We start from the raw sequence: 21,999 nt of genomic DNA, 5'->3' as shown, positions 1-21,999 counted from the left end.
ATTTGACTTAGCCATATTCAAAACTTAAAAGAAGTTTTTTTTTTTTGTTAGCGCAACCGCTTCTGTGGCCATAATACACCTCGAAAGATTTTGCATTTTACTCTGATCCAAGCCCGAGGGAGGATTCGAACACGCGAACTTTGGGTTCCTAGAGGCAGGCATTTTACCAACCTGGCTAGCCCGGTCGGCCTTAGAACGCACTGAATATTTATGAAATGAAAGCAGATTTCATGCAATCAGAAATGGTCCAAGTTTAAAAACATTCATTTTGTAATATCGTATCGGTAAACAACGAATTATAATTTCCAAACGTGTATATGACGTGCTTAGTATTCAGATGCTTTCGTAATCAGAATGTGTTCTGTTTATTTGACACGTCGGAAGCAACTGATCTGATGAGTCTGTTATGAATATTCAGTAAAAATTTCACAAAAGGGTTTGTCATTTTGATATGAAAGATTTACATAAAGTGATGCTTTATATATTGTGTCGGTTCCTGAATGTTCGTAGAATGAACCGTAGAATAGGAAAGTAAGTTCTGTAGTTTGTCCATAGCTTATAAGTCTCGATTTTCGGAACGTCTATTAGCTTACAGAGAAAGGCTAACACGTAAGTTGCAGTTCCCTTCTTTTAAAAAAAATTAGTTTATTCCTTTTCAAATAGATTTTTATCCTTAAAATTATTATTATATTTTATAATTAAACTGATGATTTCGCCTATTTGAAAAATTACTGGGTTGCTTAATACTAAATTTTCACTAAAGCTAAGCCGAAATTGAGTTTTTTAGAGAGATTTATCGTTGCGAGTTGCTCTGGTATTGTAATGGTAGTGTATATTGCTCCGTAGCCGTAGGCCTCCGTAGCCGAGTGGTCAGGAGCGGGAGTGCAGTAGCACACGCTCTTTGAGTAGACCGGGGTTCAAGCCCCTGACTGCTGAATACGGTCGATCTGCCAACCCGCACTGGACCAGCGTGGCAGATTATGGTCCATTTCCCTCAGCATGAATTGTTGAGGAGGCTTCCATCCTGCAGTGGGTTGATAATGGCTGCAATTTACTTTTTTTTTTTATATTGCTCTGATATATTGTTAGTGTTAGTATAGTGTATTCTTGTCTAACGGCACCAGGGGTTTACCCCATCTCGGCGTTGCTTTCATTGTATTCACTGGGAAGGCCAGAGATTTAAAGGTGTATGGATTTTGTAAGTTTAATGTTGTGTTTCGTTGTTTATCTGGCCATTTAGACGCTAGACCCCTGGGGTGTCCATATTATGCCTCCTGGAGACAGACCAGGTACCAAGTAATTTTATGTTTTCACTCTGGCAGGTTCTGCCACCTAATTTCCTGAGATTTCAGTGGCTAGTATTAGGAAGGAGTCGCTGAAATGTTAGTCCGAGAGGAATTTTTGTATTCAGTTGGAATTTTGAATTTTTTTTAAAATTTTGATATTGTGTGGCGCGTTCGCTGCTTCTTAGGCAGAGTAGGCAAGCAGACTGAAGACAGGGGGGAAGTCAGAAGTATGGAGTCAATAGGTGAGGCGACCCTAGGTAAAAATTTTAAATTTAAATTTAGACTGTGTGGTGTTACACTCTGAAAGTGAACGGAGTAGGGGAGAGAATGAAGGTTGGGGAGAGGAAATAGGAAATAAGGGATCGATGGAGGAGGTGACCACTGTGTTCAGTGGGGCAAGCCCATGTTCCACCAGGAGGAAAAGGAGGGTGAGGAGGGGAAGAGAGAGAGTGAAACCATCTCCTTCCGTCCCGAGGGAAGTGGAAGGAATGTACCGTGGAACGGTACAGGATCTGCTGTGGCGTTGGCAGCAGAGCTGCAATGAGGTCAAGTCTAGTAGAGTCAGTCTACTAGACTTGGTAAAGTGAAGTCCATGGTAGGTCTTCTATTTAAGTTCTAGTTCTTCTAAAGACACATTAACTTCTAGAGTTGTGGATTCCTGGGACAAGTCTCGTCCTTGCAATTCAGTTTGTTGAAGTTGCGCTTGCAACTGGTCATCAAGTTTTTGGTTATAATCTTTTTTCCGTTTGAAGGAGGAGAAATCCTGGTTGGTGAAGACAAAGCATATCACCAACCAGGACTTCTCCTGGTTGGTGATATGCTTTGTCGTTGGCCATAGTCGGGTAGCATTTTCTCTTTTCCTCAGTGCATGGCAATTTGCGCTCTTCTTCTCGCGAAGAGGTCCTGTGCGAATCGTGATAGTGCTTTATAATCTTCTTCCCTTTCAAGGATGAGAAATTCTTGACCTCTTCGAAGATATCTCACTTTTGTGATCAGAATGCATCTTAAGTCTTCGTAGATGGGACAGTCAAACATAAGATGGTTCCAGTCTTCTATCTCTTCACAAGTACAGTATGGGTTTTCTGTGAGTCTGAAGCCAGCGAGCTTAGCATTGAAGGGGCCGTGCCATCTTATTAATTACGTTGTATGAAGTCCAGGGAAGTATCATGATGGTGATTTCAGGTATACTCTATTTGTCTGTTAAAAAAAAAAAAACTTGCTAGTCATCTCTCCTTTGGCGGTAACGGTCCATCAGTTTTGCCACTCCTGCAGTAGGTGGTTCAGTAGGCGTACTTTTTCTGCAATCCTATTACCATATTTCCCTCGTATGTAAATTCTGGTGACCGATTGCTTTTTCTTTGTGTCCGACAGAGAGCATTTTTTAATATGGATGACAACTTGTGAAGGTTTACCGCCAACATTGGAATCTAAAAAATCTCTGTTTCTCAGAAATAAACTTTGGAAACCGTTCCAAAATATATATATTTTTTTCTTGGTGCATCAGCTTCTGTGGCCATAATGCACCTCCCAAGGTTTTTTGCAGTACTTTGATCCAAGTCCGAGGCGGGATTCGAACCCGCCACCTTTGGGTGCTAGGCAGGCACTTTACCCTCCTGGCTAGCCTGGTCGGCTTCAGAGTAGTGTTAGGCAAAATATTATGAATACCTACATAGATATGAATAAATGAATCAGTTAAAAATATTGATACATATTTTTAAATTTATATTTTTGTTTTATTGGAAAAAAAACAGATGGTGATATGGAGTAGCTGGAAGTAGGCGTATTAACACATTATGCCATTTTTTTGCGAGGAGACTTAGCATCTTTCTCAGTCGTGTCAACTTAAGTTAAAACAGAGTATAATATTTAGAAGAAAAAAAGAGAACTCTTTATTGCATACATAACGCACATGACGTACATAATACCGTTCACGGCTACAAGCCAGGCATTTCTGGCTGCGATCCATGTCTGTCAGTCCACAAGAAGAAGTGTTCCTTTTACACAGGTTAAGGGAAGTTTCACATAATAACAGATTAGTGAGGAATCTACCGTACTGCCGGGTTCGCCAAGATGAAGGAGGCCTAAGAGACCGTGGGAAGGCCCCGGCTACTATTGTAAGGTTTTTAACTAGTACGGGCAGGGAATGTTAGACAATCTCCTGCGGGGAGGCACAATTTGTCGTTTGGCTACGGATAATAGAGCCTTACAAAGGGTGTGTTCTGTACCATCATCCCTACTTCAATTCACTGAAGATTTTGGTGGCAAAAGTACTGGCAGTTCTTTACCGTGTGGCACTGGCCTCATTGCTGATGGGATATTTGGATATTTGAGCAGTGCTTGCTCTTTCTGGGAATACCATTATTTTTGTCATGCATTTGAAATAGCAGTCGTCGAAATGATTCTTGAGCTCGCGCCACACCATAGGGACAGCAAAAATTGCTCTCAGCTTTCCTTATAACCACAACATTATGTTCGTTGTACAAGTAATCCAACAGGTATATGGAGCAGATAATTTTCTTGGTCATCGAACTTGCAGCCGAAGTACAATGGATATGCAACTTTTGTGACATTGTATATTTTCTTCCTCTGAGTTTTTGTGGTTAAGTATCTACAAACATAGCAGACGTTGTCTGAGTGATTGAAGCAAGTTCTGTGCTTTGTCTTCTCCATTTTAACCATTCATTAATGCATTAACCTAAAAACAGTAAAAGCAATTGGGAAATTTGAACAGAAGGGGAATTCTTGTAGCGTAGTTTATCATACACTATAAATGGAACAGTTGAATGGTGTAATAAAATTGATAAAAATACTGACTTGTGTGGAAAAGTGCATCAATGTGAAAATATACTATATTGCAAGAACAGCAATGTTGTACTTGCTTAACTTTTAGCCGAATAAACAAAACCACCAAAAATTAATAAGTTTAAAAATTGTATTTCAAACAGCAATGATATATTTGTACAAAATCCAGTTTTCTGTCTATATCTTAACACTGATACGTGATAGGAAATTTTATGATTAATTTTAAATTCTCTATTCTCTATATAATAACAATATCAATACAATTTATTTATCAAGAGAATATGTTTACAATAAATGAACTTGTTAAAAACAGTGAATTTCTTGAAAAGTTGAAATTCTTCATTTACAACAGTTTTTTTTATACAAATTGTTTCTATCAGAAAAAAACAATGATATCACTACTAATAATACATTCCACACTGTAAACTGAGATCGTAATTTATCTGTATCGCAATTTTAATCCACTGTATCATTGAGTATCAAAAATTTTCTTATTAGTAATTTTAATTTGGAGATGGGATAACTTCTCCTGAGCCTCAAATCAACACTAGCCAGCAAGTTGTTTATTATATTCATTGTGTGCCTATCTCCAAATCTGTTTAGTACCCTAGGGTGAGGCAAAGTAATTGCTTTTGTGTTCCATAAATTAAGTGTGCCATTCGATTGCAAATTTGATTCTTCATAAATAGTGTTAAAATTTTTCAAGAATAAATTTAACTTCAGTTTTTTAACTGGATGCAGTATTTTGTATTTTAACAAAAATTGCCTTCTCTTATTCAGGTCATTCCAAGTGTTTTTCCCCATTAAATGTTTCAAAATCCTGTTAATTAAGTTGTTTATTATTCTTATTTCAGTTAAATTTGCTCGAGTCCATTCATTTACTAAATAATTGAGTAGGGAGTCCACTAATGCATAATATAACGTAACTTTTGTTCTAAGATTTAACTTATTCTAAATGTAGTAAACAAAGTACACAAAAAATGTCATTTTTTTGTACAGATTTTTTGTACAGTTATATGCATTGCACACCTTAGACTGTAGCCAATCCATAACCCAAGGTAACAATGATTTGAAACTCCTTCCACAGTTAGACATTTGCAATTCTGGAAATTCTGATCATGTAGGCATTCATGTTTATGTAATTAATTTAATAGAGGAATGAATGTCCAAGGTTTGATGAGGAGGTTTAATTACCAAAAATTTGTCTTTTCAAAGCTGAGTGCTAATTCTGCTGCAAATCTTTTGCCATTTTTGTCAGGTTCTTTCCAATTGTATATAAGATTATATCATGTGCATAAATTTTTATAAAGGAGTTCTTTATTACTTCGAATATGTAATTTATAAAGATGTTGAAGGTGATTGGCCCAGCATGAGTGACCTGGGGTACTCCTCTCTTTACATTGTATGATTTTCCCTTTGCATTTTCTACTTCAACTTTTATTTTTGATTTGGTTAAATAAGATGTTAAGAGTTGATTGACTGTTCCCCTTATACCATATTTCAGTAATTTCTGTTTCAAGATTGAGATATCAATTAAGTCATATGCTTGGTAAAATCTATAAATAAGATCATTATGAAGTTATTGTTGTTTAAATGTAAGTTTAGAGAGTCTATTAAATTCTCTAATAATGTCTGTGTGCTCTCGCCCTTCTGATATGAGAATAGAGAGTTATTTAACATTCCATATTCTTGTAGATATTTACTTATATGGGTAAATGTATAATTTTCTATTATTTTATTTATAACCGACTGAATTGCAATTGGTCTATAATTACAAAAGTCATCAGGTTGTCCATTTTATATATAGGGAGTATTTTAAAGGAAAGTACATTTGTAGGATAATTTCCCGATTCTAACATTCGTGCTATAAGCTCCACAAAGAGAACAGTGAACTGCTCTTTATTTCTCTTTACTTCGGTTACTGTAATACAGTCAAATCCGTAAGATTTCTTGTTCTTTAACTGTTCTATGATCTTGAGAATCTCCTTGTACTGTGGAGCAAAGATTACACAGGAGTTCACTACCTGAGGAAGATTATCTTTTTGAGCAAGGGAGTCTTGGAAATAGTGTATATTGTATCTGCTGAGCTCTAATACAGCTTTGGAAAATCTGTTTGCAGCCTCATAATGTTTATTTGTGCCACATACCTGTTCTAATAATGTTTTGATTTGATTTTCCGTTGACTTTTTCTTCCTTGTACTTAGCAGGTTATTTATAACGCTCCATTTATCCTTTTGTGTTATCTGTTTTTCCATAAACAGCTGTTTGTAGTAAGTGTTTTTTATTTTCTAATCAAACCTGTCAATTTTTTCTAATTGTTTTATAATTGTGATAATGTTCTATCTTTAATGGACAATTTCTATACTGTCTGAACTATTTATCTCTTTGTACCATTAATTCTTCTATTTCTCTTGTCATCCGGGTTTCTTATGTTTAATCCTGCTACTCCTAGAATTTGTGTTGCACGCAGAGAGATTTATTTTTCTCTCCGAATTAATCCTCGAATTCTTTATCATTTGTATTATTTGACTTGAAAAGACATTTACATTTGTTGTGTATGATGCTTGCTCTTGTCGTAACATGTTTTGTGTGTTGTGTTTCAGCTTGCCTGTTGATAAATATTTGTTTTTCGCAACATTTGTTAACTTTTTATGTTGACGTAGGCGTTGTTTTGAGTACATATCTGTTAATAGTATGCATGTTTTAAGATCTGAAAGTTGAGTTAGTAGAATGTTGGGATTTGCCTACTTCAACTTAATATTTGTTATAAGATGATCTAAGCAGGAGCTTACTGTTCTGTCTCCCTCCATCATTTGTTACCTTGTTGTTCAAAATAAGGTATGTTCAAATCCATAATTATATCCATAAGCATGTTCAAATCCAAAAATAATAATAATAATAATAAATTTCGTTATTCATAGAAATTTAGGACACGATTCCCGCTACAGGTAACCAGAGGAATCTTACAATTAACTGGACACATTACGTTCAGTATATAAAAACTAAGTGTGTACACAGCAAATACATAAAATACATAGCAGTGCAATATACACAGCTAATATTGGACTAAATAGATTTTATGGTTATTATAATAGACTGATTATACAAGCTTATATTGCATTATATAGAATTTACAGTTATTATATACAAGCTGCAACACATTGAGATAGTCCCGAAATTTTCACTGGGAGTTATTCCGCTGACAATTGCAAGAATACCGAATGCACTTGACTATGGATTTGCGCTTTTTCCTTCTGTAGGCAGAATCTCTGGACCACACATCCAATCAATGTTTGCGGAGTTCAGCGCGCCGATGATGCTGTTCGGAAAGTACAACTTGAAGGTCCAGAGCTTCTGCAGGTTAGAACAGAGCAATCTACGGTTTCTGAGGGCTCTACCACGGATTTTGCAACCTACAATTTCCGAGATATTAACGAAGTAGAGGAGCAGCGGAGCACAGATTAAGCGCCATTGTGAGCTTCCTCGCATATGACAGGTGTTGGGCTGGGGTGTATCTGAGATTTCTGCACAGCTGTGATTTTGACGTTGTATAGGGTAGGTGAGCCCAATTGTTGGCCCACTTTAGGACCCAGAATTCCAGACCTCAGAGCGTCTTTAGACCGGATATAGGAGCAGCAGACCAAACTTCAATACCATAACTGATGACAGAGCTAAAATAGTAGAGGAGAAATTTTCTGACCGTTTCCTTGTTGTGCACTCTATAGAGATAAAGTTTCATACACCAGAAAACCCGTAATGCTCTTTAACGCAATTGCTGGATTTGTTCCTTATATGTTAGGTTTCTTTCATTACCACTCCTAAGAATTTTACGGAATGAGTGGCGACGTGAACATGCCCAGCAATAGAGTGCTGTAGAGAAGCTGCTGGATTGAGGTCTGCTTCTGCTCTAGGTGAGAAGATGATAGATTTGGATTTTCCAGGGTTTCTTTAAAGCCAAAAATAGGTAGCGTATTGACACATATAAAACTTGACCAGAAACAACCATTCATTTGCTGAAGGTAAAAATTATGTTGGGTAGTGTAAAAATATTAGGCCAGTATCTGATACTACTAAGCTCATATGATAAGGAGGCATTAAAATGATAAATCAACATTAATTGTTGTTAAGTACATTTACTTGGTAATTGATACGAGCAGATCCCTGAGAACTACAGAGTCTCAAGAATATTCCCCTAAGGATTATTCTTGCAGATTATTTATCATTAAGCGAAACTAGCCTTTTTACCATTAGCATCGTCGCATTATTAATAACACGTGCTGCCAGAACAGCTAAAGCTGCGAAGTACTATAACCATAGTGAACCCAGTACAAAGTAAAAACCGGATTGTCATATAAAAATCAATATAACTACCGTCGGGAGAGACCGATTAACTATGGAACCCACAGGTACACTGGAAACAGGATATATTAAAACTTTATGTGCTTAAGCTACAGTGTTATTCTAAAGAATAGTCTTTGCTGTATATGAATTATTTTTAAAAAATGATTTAATCATATGTTACCGTAATTATCATTTTTTTTCCAGAATTAAGGCAGTCTGTTTATTAGTCCAGTAGGCTTTCATTTCTCTAAATAAGCAATCATATTGAGAGAAAGATTCCTGACAGCTGAAGCGAAGATGTTGAAGTTACTTTCATTTTCAGTCCTCTTCGGTTTGGTACTTTGTGATGTCTACGAGGCTGAATTATTGACGAATTGCGCTAGATGTTGTGAGTAATATATAAAATTGCATAAATTAAACAAACAGTTTCACTTTCAAATATCGTTTTGGAGTAATCGTAATATAAATAATGAAAAAATTGATATATATCCTACAGAAATCATACGTCAAAGTAAAATGAGATTTCCATAAAATCCAAGAATCGAGATATAAGAAATGTGATCAAGTTATCAATAGTACAGAAAGCCCTCCCTGTTCGTCAATCAATTGTTCGTCGTTTCATTAATTTTTCAGAATTTATCAAAGCACGTGTACATCACGATCCCTGATAGCTCACATTTGGCCACATTAATTTTAAACCAGTTCAGTTTTTGGCATTTATTGAGAATTTCTCAAAATCTTTTATAAATTTAATTGGAACATTAATGTTGCTTTCAATTATTTTAATATTTTCAAGAATAATTTAAAAATCCTGCAATTTATTTAGATATTTTAATACCCTTCTTTCTATTATTAACTTTTCGGGACACGATAAAAATTCTTAAAAAGATTCCTGCTTCATTCAAATGAAAAAGGAGTCTTTTGGAAGCGTCTGCCTTCTTGTACATTTATCGAAGATGTAATTTCTGTTACAAGAACTTGACAAAGAGAAAGAAAAGCAAATTAAACAACTGAAAATCAGTTATTTATTTAAAAATAAAGCCGCAGTATCTGAGTCCCTACGTAAACAACTGGTTGCTTTTTTTGTTAAATTATAGCTTAAGTTACATGAAGTTTATACTGAGAGAAAACAGTTGCGACTCGAGATCACGAAATCCATTGGCAAGGGAGTAAGGCATAGAGTCTGGAGAGGACTGAGTCGACCGGCCATGTCGGGAACTGCCTCCTTTCAAAATCCACAAAGCCATAAAGCCATTTAATCGGTAAATTGGACTAATAAAGCTGGTCAGTGGTGAATCAATAAAAAATGGTCTCCACTGTTAAATATATATGACTGTAACTGATTTAAACCAATAAGGATAAATCTGTTAACAAAAGAAAAAAATTACATATATGCAAAAAAAAAGTCCTAAAAGAACTCCTTCCAAAGTGTTATAGATAAGCTGTTCAAGCCTTGAAAAAGAATACTCACAGGGCCAACAACCCAGTGAGAGACAGGGAGAATATAATTCAACGTACAAAGCAATCAACAAGATAATGATTTAGAATATACACTGTCCTACCATTAATGTCAGGACACCTGCCTTTAGACAAAAAAGAGCTTTTATTTTGCCTTTTAATATTTTGTAATGAACCCTTTTGCTTTTATGACGGCCTTTAATCTTCGTAGCATACCCTCAACCAGCTTTTTATAGTGTTAGGTGATATATTTCTCCACTCGGCCTTTAACGCAGCCACAACCTCAACTTGTTCTTTGGGCGACCTCGATGTGCACGTACCCCACGATCCAATACATCCAAAAGTTGCGGGATAAGGTTCTTACAAAAATTCAAAAATTCTTACAAGGGAAAACTTGTAGCGTCCTCATACTAGAGTGTATGGCTAAAATCACACTGGCCTCCATTGGGTCCGGTCTCCGGAGTTTCCCCAGAGGCCAGTCCGCCTCTGCGTTCACATTAATACTCTGGGCTGGCCAATCCAACCTTTTCACACTCATGTCTCAAAACACGCTGTAAGGATCTGAGCAATATGGCACAGCCCATTATCTTGTTCATACAGGTATGGATCTTCTCCAAAATATTGCCATAATGTTGGAAATACATAAATGTCCAGGCTGTGCTCATTAACAGTTTTGTTGATAACAAAAATGGGCCCAAGCCAAACTATGAAAGCCTAACCAGTAAGGCTTATAGTCAGTCAGCCTCTGGGTTCAGATCAGCACTTTGGGCTGGCCAATCTAACATTTCAACACCCATTTCCTCAAACACCACTACGTTACGACCTGAGCAGCATGGCATGGGATTGCAAGTGCATAATTTTCCACGCGGTCCTGTAATGCACAACATTAATAGTTTTATCGATAACGACAAATGAGCCCAAGCCAAACCATGAAAGGGGACCCATACCATGACACTGCCTCCACCAATCTGAATTGTGGTGAGGATACCATCAGGAAGGAACTGTTGTCCTTGCATTCGCCGCACACAAGAACGGCCACCAGACTGGTAGAGCGCGAACCTCTACTCATATAACCGTAGGATTGTTTTCCACAGCTCTACAGTCCAGGATTCGCGCTCCTTACGCCGTGTTAATCGGCGTCTAGCATTTGTTGAGGTGATCAATTCTGCTGAACTGTTGAGGTAATTCTGTTGAACGTGTTATCTTGCTTGCACATTTATGCAATTGTGTGTTCGAAGACCAGTGTTACATATTTATAGCAGGTTTTGTGACTTGTTCCATGCATAGCACCTTTTTTCCCATCCGTGAAGTGGTGGGTGTCGGACATTAATGGTAGGGCAGTGTATATGCCCTACTAGATAACTGCTGTGTAGGGGCAAAGATTTTTAAGGTTTATAATAATATTCTTGTATATAAAAGACTGTTGTAAAAATTGGAGCCTTTTGGAATTAAGGGCAAGTTGCTGTTATGGAAAAGGAATGATTGAATGGTAGAAGACAGAGTGGTTATCAGTGAGCATTGCTCTTCTTGGCCTAACGTTGTTAATGGAGTTCCCCAGGTTCACTGCTGGTATATTTGTTAGTGATAGTGATGAAGGCATAGCAGCCATAATATCTAAGTTTGCAAATAATGCTAAGGCCGGTCCAGTAGCTGATCTCAATAATCAGCAATGTAGCAAGATCTAGACAAATTAGGCAGATGAGCTGAGAAGTAGCAATTGAAGTTTAATATTGGCAAATACAGTGTTGTAGTTCATATGGAAAGCAGCAATTCCCTATTAATGTACTAACTCTGTAGGACTGCTCTCAGGGTAGTGAAAATGAGCAAGAGCCTGAAGGGGAGTGAATTGTGCAGTCAGGCATTTAGTTCTTTCTCTGAACGGTGCAGACAGGCAGTTAGGAGACAGCTCTAGTGTGTTAATGATACACAAAATTTTACGATTAGGGAAAATAAGGTGTTATATTCATTGAATAAGGCAACGTTTAAGATACATTTTGAATACTGCATGTGGGTGTAAAAGCATAATTTTAGGAAAATCGTGAATGTATTGAAACAGGTGCACAGAAGAGCAACAAGAATAGTGAGCGAAGAAAAGGGTGCTCTTAACAGGAAAGGCTTCAGACGCTTAATCTCTAGAGGTAGTAATTTTGCAAATTGCTGCGTCTAGAGATTAGGCGAGAAGCGTGCTGATTGAGATGTTTAAGGCCTTTAACGGATTTAGCGAGCTCGGTGCATTGGAATCTTTCCTCTTGCTCAGACTACGCACATGATGGGGGCATAAATTCAAATTGCGATAGGATGGTTGCAGGTCAGGTCGGATGTGCGGAAATTTGCCTTCAGCAAGGTGGCGGTTGATTGTTTAAACAAACTTCCATCAGATATTTTAGAGATTGTAGCTTGAATAAATTCAAGAAAGAACTAGATAAACTATGAGAGGGGATGGGCAGGTGAAATAGGAAGTGTTGACATTTTTATGTCTGGTGCTGTATAAGATTTCTTTTACAGGTTTTCTCTCTAGTTATCATTTATCAGGGTTTCTCTCTAGTTATAATCTTACTCATCTGCTTTACTACTGTAGGTATGCGGTAGTCTAGTGAGCAGGCGCGCAGATGCATAAGTGCATGTACCTTGATTGACCGGGGTTCAAGCCCGTGACTGCTGAATATGGTGCTGTTTCTTGTATTTTGCCTATCTTGTGAACTCCTCTGACCGTTTCGGCGTCCCGGAGTATAAACAGAAAATTTATTTTATTTACCCTTACGGTATTTCATTATCACGAACATTCAAAACAAATTGTCTTAACCTTATTAACTAACTTGCCTAATACAACAACGGGAACGTTCTTTTTTTAAAAGACTATCACACAATTGCTTACAGAGGTAGATTATGAGTCCTTCAGTTTAGGATTCGAGAAAAAAAATCAGGAAGAGACTTACGTTCCGGAATGGCCACTACTTACAATTTACTTGCCTTCAGGCTTCCTTCGTGGCAGACGGGCTTTCTTCCATTTGTTGGGCACACTGCCTTCCAATGCCGGACCAGGCTTCCTTTCTCTTTCTCATATAACTGCACAACTAGCCATTTCTCAACGAGCCTGATCCTTGACACAAGTGCAGGTTCTCTTTGTCTTCTTGGCTCACTTATCTACACAACTGGCCATTATCACTTCCTCCCGATGCCGGACCAGGCTTTCTTAGTCTTCTTGGCTCACTTAGCACATGTTCCCACTATTCCATACCTCCAAAAAACCATCATCACTTTCAGTCAGCAGTTATTCGCGTTTATTACGCCTCACTATCCGTTTCTCTCACGTTTTTTCCTATTTCTATTTTTCATTTTACTACCACGAGATGTGAACAGCAAACAATCTACTCCCAGTGCAACCTACAAGCTCACGACTTGTCCTCTTTCCCACAGAGAAATCAGATACAGAGTGGACAGGGGTCTATTACCAATTCTCATACTCTGCTTAATTTTTAATTCCTTCCTATTTGTGAAACACCTCACCCCAGCATACTCCCTAGCGCACAAACCAGCCCTTCTCTATAATTTTTTTTCTTTTTTTCACACGGCAACCTGGCCCTTTGATGTTTGCCCGTAATCTCCAAAACACCCATTTTCGTGTTCACACTTTCTCTCTAAACATGGCCAACTTATCCAAAATTCAGTCACCCTTACCCCGTTTTGTTTTGATGCGAACACTGGACGTCCACTACTTTCATGTTTACTTCCTAACGGTGGCTTAGATCAAAAGAAAGGCTTCGTAAACCCACCCCGTTTCACGGTCCTATTGTTCTTGCTCTCAGCAACCCTTTCACACCTGTTCTAAAATGGTACCCGCCACCTAGTTCTGCTGTCCCCATTTGCTCTCTGTATTACTCGAAATTACTTTTTTCCATTTAGCCGCTATTTAACATATTCGTCTACAGCTTTCCCATTTCCAAATCCAGGGTTTCTTCCAACTTTAACCTTATTTACATTACAACTAAATATCCATTACAACGAAATATAAAGGTTTATTAATTATATATTATTATAAGGCTGTGTCATTTCAGTGCCTCCATGTGCATTGAAGTTGAGAGCTTAGAGAATAGGAAAGACACAATTGGTAGTGTTTTTATTTTTATTTTTTTATTTTTTTGCTGGTGAAGAAACGTTTGGCTTTCTAGCACCGTATCTTCGATCCATTAGTAATATTATTTCTATCAGACTCGTAAACAGTATGAGAGCTTTTTGTCAAAGTTGCTACACTGTCAGGAGTAATAATATTTTCACATAAATGCCTGAATTTTGAATGAGTGACCAGCAGTTTTGAACAGTGAAGATCTCACGACTATATTCATGAAAATGCAGGCATAGTTAATTTTAAACTCAATCTAATTAAGTGTTATAAGAAAACCTCCCTCTTATTCTACAAAAGTTTTCTATAGTATTTTGCGGTTGTAACTTGCCTTTGTTGCAATACCAGTGAATAATAATATCATTTAAATTACAGCATTTGAATTTGTTCAAATTTAATTTGTTAAATTAAACATTTAAAGGTTTGAAATTAAACGTTTGAATCTGTTAATTTGAATATGTTCTATGATATTGTGTTGGGGGGATGTGATGTTGAATTGTTATTTATTATTATTATTTATTTGCAATTCTCTTATAAACATAACTAAAATTTTTGCTATCTGCAATTCTCTGAACACCCTATTGACGTCTTTAACACCTCCACATACCCAAACCTGACTACAAATTACCAAATCCTGCGGTTTGTAAAGTGGTTCTTAGCAGAACATTAAGGCCACACATTGATTTACGAAAATTTACAAACCTTTAAGGATTATGAAACAATATTTACATAAGTACAGCATTTACAAAAAAATACGTACAAGAATCGCAATTCCGATATAAATATGTAAACCATGCTACAATGCACTACACTATTTTTTTCTCTCTCTCTCTGTCCTCAATGATTATCAATATACGAATTATTAACATAAGTTTGCACCAGTTGTATTTTACCTAAAATTGACTCCACAATGATTACTCAGTCGTTCTCTTCCCTTAGCAATTTGTTTTTCTGTCTTTCTCTTATATCAAGGACATTTACTTCACCTCTTATTACTCATTTAGAATTTTTGTTTCTAGCCTCTAACACATAAAACGTATTACATCTGGTACCCACTTATCTCAATAACATTTCTTATATGTAACCCATTCTGCTTTAATTAATATCTTAGACACCCTAGTTATTACCTTAGTCATCCTTCTTTACTCATGAGATTTTTCTATTAATAAAATTTATTTCTCTTTGCACCTCATATGATATGTTACCTTGTTTGGCATTTGGCCTAATTTAATGAAATAGATTAACCTATCCTTACAGTACTACCGTTATAAATATAATTTCTTTGCTACTTCCTTTATATTATTACTTTCCCTTTACTACTCCTGAATCACCCTTACATTTATTCATAGCCCTAACAACAGAAATGCTCCTTTATTTTACAAGGACTATCACTCATTGGGTTACAGAGCTAGGTTACGAGTCCTTGAGTTCAGGATTAAATAAAGAAACAAGTAACAGACTTAAAATTCCGACATCTCCGCTACTTCTGATTTCCATGAGTTTAAGCTTCCTACATGGCTGCAGGCTTACTTCGGTTCTGGACTCTCTGGTTTTCCTTCGAGGCTGACAGACATGTGTTCACTGCTGGGGGCATCCCGGTTTTTTTCGAGGCTTACAGGCATGCGTTCACTGCTGGGGGTACTCCGATTTCCCACAAGCAGCATAACCCTTTCAAGTCCACCGGGAACCTCCAAAAACACTCATTTTCGTTTCATGTCTTTTCCTCTAAATGTATCTGAATACCCAAATATCAGTCAGTCTTCCACCGCTTTATTTTGATGCGAACACTGGACGTCCACTCATTTCCTGTTTTGGTTCTAACGGTGTCATAGATCAAAGGAGGCGGTTCGTATAATCCCATTTCACGTCCTATTGTTCTTCCTTAAGCGACCCCTTCACGCCTGTTCTCAAATGGCACCTCTTTACCTAGTCCTGCTGCCCCTGTTTACTCTAGCGTATTATTTGAATTACTTGTTTACCCCTATGCTACTATTCTTAATTCTCTTCCCTTAGCAATTTGTTTTTCTGTCTTAATTCTCACGCTTAAAACTGTCCATTACTAAATCTAGCGTTCTTCAAAATTTAACCTTACTCTTAGCAAAAAAAAAACATATATTCTTATTTGAATTTGTAAGATCTATATCTTACAATCGTCACCGTTCCCCTAAAAAAATTATATAGGTATAAATGTTTTTCTCTATACTCCTATATCTCCTAAAAATCCAACATACGCACATATAATTCATATCCACTCTATATACAGTGACTTCTACTAAAACTATTCCCTAACGCAGAGATCTCCCCAGTGTAGCCTCCTATAATTAGTGTTCTTTGATTTTCTAAGAGTGCTTCTCTCTTTACATAAAAATCAATTTCTTAACTCCTTACAAGAATTATTTTTTCCTTTCCAACTATCCTAATCCATGATCTAAATGCTTAGCCCTATATACCTATATACATATACACAATCTAAATATATATTAGTCCTAATTAAATCTATTCCTATCACATATTCTTATATAATAAACCTCCTAAATACTTTTGCTGTATCCTATTTATGGGTCCCTTCCTGATTGGAAATCTCAGTTCTCTCTTTCCACAATATTTCTATCTTTTTAATTTCTGTTACTTCATTTAAATTGGTGCCATTCTCATAACCACAATTTGCTTCCTCTTTACGGCTTTTCTCTCCGGTATTCCCCTTATCTTTCTCCCTTAGTTCTAATGCTCCAACGTGTAGCGTTTTGTTTCTTTTTCGTCGTCTTGGTCCATTTCTGCGGCCCTTCGGATTAATTTCTCCGATTTCTTTCCACTTGCTTCCTTACCTTTCCACTGCCGTATCTGATCTCTTATCATTTCCATCAGATACTGGCCTTTCATATTTGATCTCGCTCATATTGGGACCATCCTTGCACTTGCCTGGACTGAATTTCAGGTTATCTGACCGCCACGGATAAAATCGACCTCTCTTCAGCTTCCATAACCTTCTGGGGTCAGAAATCTCATGCTTGACTCCCAGATCCACCCTCTCTGTTCAGCAAAATCTACCTATATGCCCATATTTTCTGAAGCTTACTGCTTTTTTTTTTTTTTTCTATGCTTCCTCCAGCTCCGGCCTGATTGATTTCCCTTTTCATTACAGGAATTTTTCATGAATCTCCTAAGGTACAGAGCATTGATACTTATATGTTTCCCTTTAATTTATGCCTTTGTTATGGCAGTATTTATTTCTGTGCCCGTGATGCCTATCTCCGTACCAGCATTCTCTAGCCCAGTGATTGCTCCTCCCGCACATACAGCACCCCTTTCGCCTTTTGCCGTTCTATCCATTTTATTCTGTCCTTCCATTTCCTGTACTATTCTGCTTTTTTTTTGGTACATCCCTAGCCCATGAGTTACACTGTCTTCCACCCCCTAGCATTCACATCCTTCTTACTATTAATTTCTCACAACAATTTTTCCAAATTCATTTCTATCCCAGCTATTTGCCTTTCCAAGCTTGTTTCTTGCCGATTGGCCTGAGCATCATTGCTTAAGGAGAGCCTTTCCATTATCCATTCCATTTTCCTTTCCATGTTATTTATGTGTTTTGAGAGTTTCTCAATCTTATCCCTCTCATCGAATCTTTCTTTCTGTGGGTGGCATTTACTTTCTGTGGAAACTTGATATATGTCCCTCCTCACTTCTTTCTTGAAGTACTGGTCTAATCGTGCTTCATTCAGTGCCAATTCTAGCGCATGTGCAAACGAAGATGGACTACATCGAAGGACTTCCTTTCGGTTTTATCCTTTACTAGTTATGAACTGCCCAATCAGTACCTTGTCCAAAGCCTGCACTTCCTCTCTCTCTACTTTAGTAGCTAATTTTACTTCTGCAAACTTTCTTTGAAATTCCTCTACAGGCTCCTTCCCCATTTGCATGCAACTAATTAGAGAGTCAATATCCGACATTTAAGTAGTTTGCTGGTGGTTGGCTAGGGCTTCTCCCTCTATCTTAAACTCAGCCATTGCTACGATTTCTACTCCTCTAAGTCCTCATTCGCTTTTACCGCTTCCAGCTTCGTTAAGAAATTTTCTACCCTTTCAGTGGGTTCGCCCCTAAACAGTTTCAGATTCTTACTTAATTTAAATTTTTTTCCCATACTTGAGTGTGCATTATCACCTGACTCCACCGAGCTCCTCCCTCTCCCTCTGATCTATGTCGCTTGTAGCCATCTGTGATGTTAAAAGCATTGTTTACTCTATAGATTTTCAAAAAATTAATATTTTTGCCTTTTAATTATTCAAATTATTCCAATTCACACAACAATAAACTGTAATTAATCAATCAATCTTAATCAACTTCTCAATTAATCAATCAATCTTAATCAATCAATCTTAATCAACTTCCATTAATCCTTCCGTTTAACTAGCACACAATTCATTAATTAATACTTGATATTCAATTAATGATCTATCTGTTTAATCAATTACAACCTCCATAAATTGCACCCTGAATAAATCAAAAATGACCGTAAATCAATAATCGACTTTAAATCAACACTAGTCAATAATCCATTTGATATTTGATAAATATTTTAAACATTCAATCCTTATTTCATAATTAATCATTTCTTAATAATCCACTAATAATTTTCTGGCTCGCCAGCTGAAATTTACAGTTTAAGAAACTGACTGTACTGAATCCTCCTTATTTTAACCAATTATTGCTATATATACTTCAATGCTCTGCTACACTTCAAACTGCTTTAATTCTGGCTCATCTCACCTGTTATCTTCCTGCACTATAAAACAGCTTTAATCCTGGCTGGCTTATCGACAATTATGGATGGGGGAATAATTTATTTATATCATTTACTTTTTATCTTTTTTTCTTATTATTTTATTATATGCAATTCTCTTATTAATTGAACTAAAATTTTTGCAATTTTCAATTCTCTGAACACCCTACTGACGTCTTTAACACCCCCACATATGCAAACCTGACTACAAATTTCAGCAAATTTCAATTACTAGGATGTGTAAAGTGGTTGTTAGTAGAACATTAAAGCCACACACAGATTTACAAAAATTTATAAACCTTTAATGATGATACAACAACATTTACATAAATAGGGAATTTACATAAAAGAAATATAATTACATACAACCATCGTAATTTTCATATACATATGTAAACCATGCTAAAATACACGACCCTTTCTCTCTCTCTCTCTCTCTCTCTCTCTCTCTCTCTGTGTCCTCAATTATTCTCAATATACAAATTATTAACATCAGTTTGTATCAGTTGTATTCTACATAAAATTGACTCCCCAATGATTACACAATCATTCTCTTACCTTACCAATTTGTTTTTCTGTCTTTCTCTTACATCAATCATATTTATTTCAGCTCTTATTACTCGTTTAGAATCTTCGTTTCTAGCCTCTAACACATAATACGTATTACATCTGGTACCCTCTTATCTCAATAACATTCATTATAAATCACCCATTCTGCCTTAATTAATATCTTAGACACCCTAGTTATCACCTTAATCATCCCTCTTTACTCACGAGATTTATCTATTAATAAGATTTATTTCTCTTTGCAGCACGTATGATATGTTACCATGTTTGGCACTTGGCCTAATTTAATGAAATAGATTAACCTATCCATACAGTACTACGCTTATAAATATAATTTTTTTGCTAATTCCTTTATATTATTACTTTCCCTTTACTACTCCTAAAGCACCCTTACATTTATTCATATCATTAACAAAAGGAATGTTCCTTTCTTTTCCAAGGACTATCACTCAATGGCTTACATAGCTAGGTTATGAGTCCTTGAGTTCAGGATTCAATAAAGAAACAGGGAACAGACTTACATTCCGATATCTCCACTACTTCCAATTTTCTTGAGTTCAGGCTTCCTACGTGGCTGACAGGCTTACTCCAGTTCTGGGCTCTATGGTTTTCCTTCGAGGCTGACAGCCTTGGGCTCACGGCTGGGGAACTCTTGACCTGTGGACATGTTTGTATGAAAGGCCGACACCTAAAATGTTTGTTGAACTCCGCCTCTTATCTCTGTGAAGAACAACAAACGGGCCAGATATGTGTGTGACGTAGGTGTTTGTGTGTTCTGTTGTTCGTTCTGGCCGCTTGGCTACCCAGAAGCGTCAGTCACCTGGACAAATGATTTTGTTTACTCGTACACACCACGGGGAAGGTGGGCCAGTCCTTATAAAACACATACCATCTCTAAAGAGACTCTGACCCACCTGCTTTTTTTGTCAGCAGGTGGGCCAGGAATCTCTGGGGGCCCGTTCCAGAGGGACGAAAGGAGAAAAAAAAAAAAGAAAAACTACCCGTGGTGCAGGTTGTAAAATAAAAAAAAATAAATAATAAATAAAAAATAATAATAATAATAAAAAAGCTTGTGGTGCGTGCAGGTAATATATTATAATAAAGGTAATACATTGTAATATATTGTAATAATAAAGTAATATATTTATGTATGAAAAATAAAAATATAATAAAAATTGATAGTATGGCAAATTTAGCAAAAAAACGATAATAATTATGTTAATAATAAAATAAAAAGAATAAAAATTAAAAATAAAAAATAAAATATATATAGAGAAAAAAAAATAAAAATAATAAAATAATAAAATATAAAAAAAATAATAAAAATAAAAATTTGAATTTAGCCTTCCCCTTCACAAGTGTGAAATCTAGGCTGTGGAATTGTTTGTCTGGTTCTGGTTGGCATTGGCATACAAGGTGTTTCGCCGGATAAAAATTCCAGATGCAAAGGCCTGCAGAGAGGAAAGATTTTCTGGATTAGTTGATCCAGATTGGTTTGGGAGAAGTTCAGAATGTCTCTCCGAAGTTGATCTCTGAGATCCTCGTACAAGTTACAGTGAAAAAGAAGATGGTACCAGTTTTCCTTGCCTCCACAAAAGCATAGATCGGTAGCGAGAAGCCCCCCCCCCCAGTTGGTACAGCTTTTCATTCAGGGAGCCGTGGCCGGTTACCAAGAAGGCCGTTTCAGGGCTGAGAGAGAACCAGGATCTTGCAGTTTTGGTCATCCAAACTTTACCTCGGGGACGAATCTTTTGGTTACTGTGCCTTGTGGCGGCGTATTCCACCTGGTTTTCCAGATGTTCACCAGTTCTCTGTAACATCTTGTTTTTTCACACTTATCATCTGCAGTGAGATTAAGCTCAATATTCAGAATACAGGTTGGTATATTTTTTCTGATTCTGAAGCAGAGCCACGGAAGATTGTAAACAAATCAAGCGGGCGAGTTCCCGCAATTACCTGAATAGCTACCGTGGAGACAGTCCTGCAGATACTGTGGGTGGCCAGGACCATTCCTCTTTGAATGGAGTTCAGTTTGTTTCTCATTTTTATAATAACTGCATGGTGGAACCACACACCTGCAGCTTAAGTTACAATGGGTACGAATACTGCTTTGTAGTATAGCGATAACGTTCTCTTACACAAACCCCAATGACTTCGAGAGACTCTGAGGATGCAGGTAGAAAAACCTTTAACTTTGGTGCTGAGGTGTTGGAGGTGTGGGAAGAAGCAGAGTTTGTGGTCTATAGTGACCCCTAAGACCCTTGCTTGCATAACTAAAGGCAGTTGCACACCACGGATCTTGATTTGCGGGGGTCTCCGTAGGTCAAATTTGTTCTCGAATATCATCATTTTGGATTTAGCTGAATTTATGTGGAGCTTGTTTAACCTGGTCCAGATGGAGAGATTGGAAAAAACATGCTGAGCATTAGCTTCCAAAGCAGAACGTGAGTTTCCAGACACGATGATAGTGAGATCGTCCGCAAATGCTACAATTTTGTGTTGTCAAAGGAGTTACCAATCCAATTTTGGAGAACCATGTTCCCCAGGACGGAGCCCTGAGGAAAACCCCAGTAGACAGGCCTTGTGATCTGAAGAAATTTTGATTTTACTATTACAGAACTCTCTGAAAAGTTCTGGAACAGCTT

The 21,999-nt window shown here is 37.0% G+C and overlaps 1 protein-coding gene across 1 annotated transcript in view; it reads left to right on the top strand.

Annotated features, from left to right (window-relative positions):
- Positions 1–513: 513 nt before the first annotated feature.
- LOC150089803 (uncharacterized) overlaps positions 514–21,999 on the top strand; it is a 39,679-nt gene continuing 18,193 nt past the window's right edge. The window contains exons 1-2 of the mRNA XM_090368824.1: positions 514–609; positions 8,634–8,817. Of these exons, the coding sequence (XP_090224950.1) occupies positions 8,727–8,817 (91 nt within the window). The 5' untranslated portion in view covers positions 514–609; positions 8,634–8,726. The remainder of the gene's footprint in view (positions 610–8,633; positions 8,818–21,999) is intronic.

Source organism: Mastigoproctus giganteus, chromosome 2, assembly GCF_048544385.1.
Source record: "Mastigoproctus giganteus isolate SK-2022 chromosome 2, ASM4854438v1, whole genome shotgun sequence".
Lineage (NCBI taxonomy): Eukaryota > Metazoa > Arthropoda > Arachnida > Uropygi > Thelyphonidae > Mastigoproctus > Mastigoproctus giganteus.
This window is presented reverse-complemented; position numbering and strand designations above follow the sequence as displayed.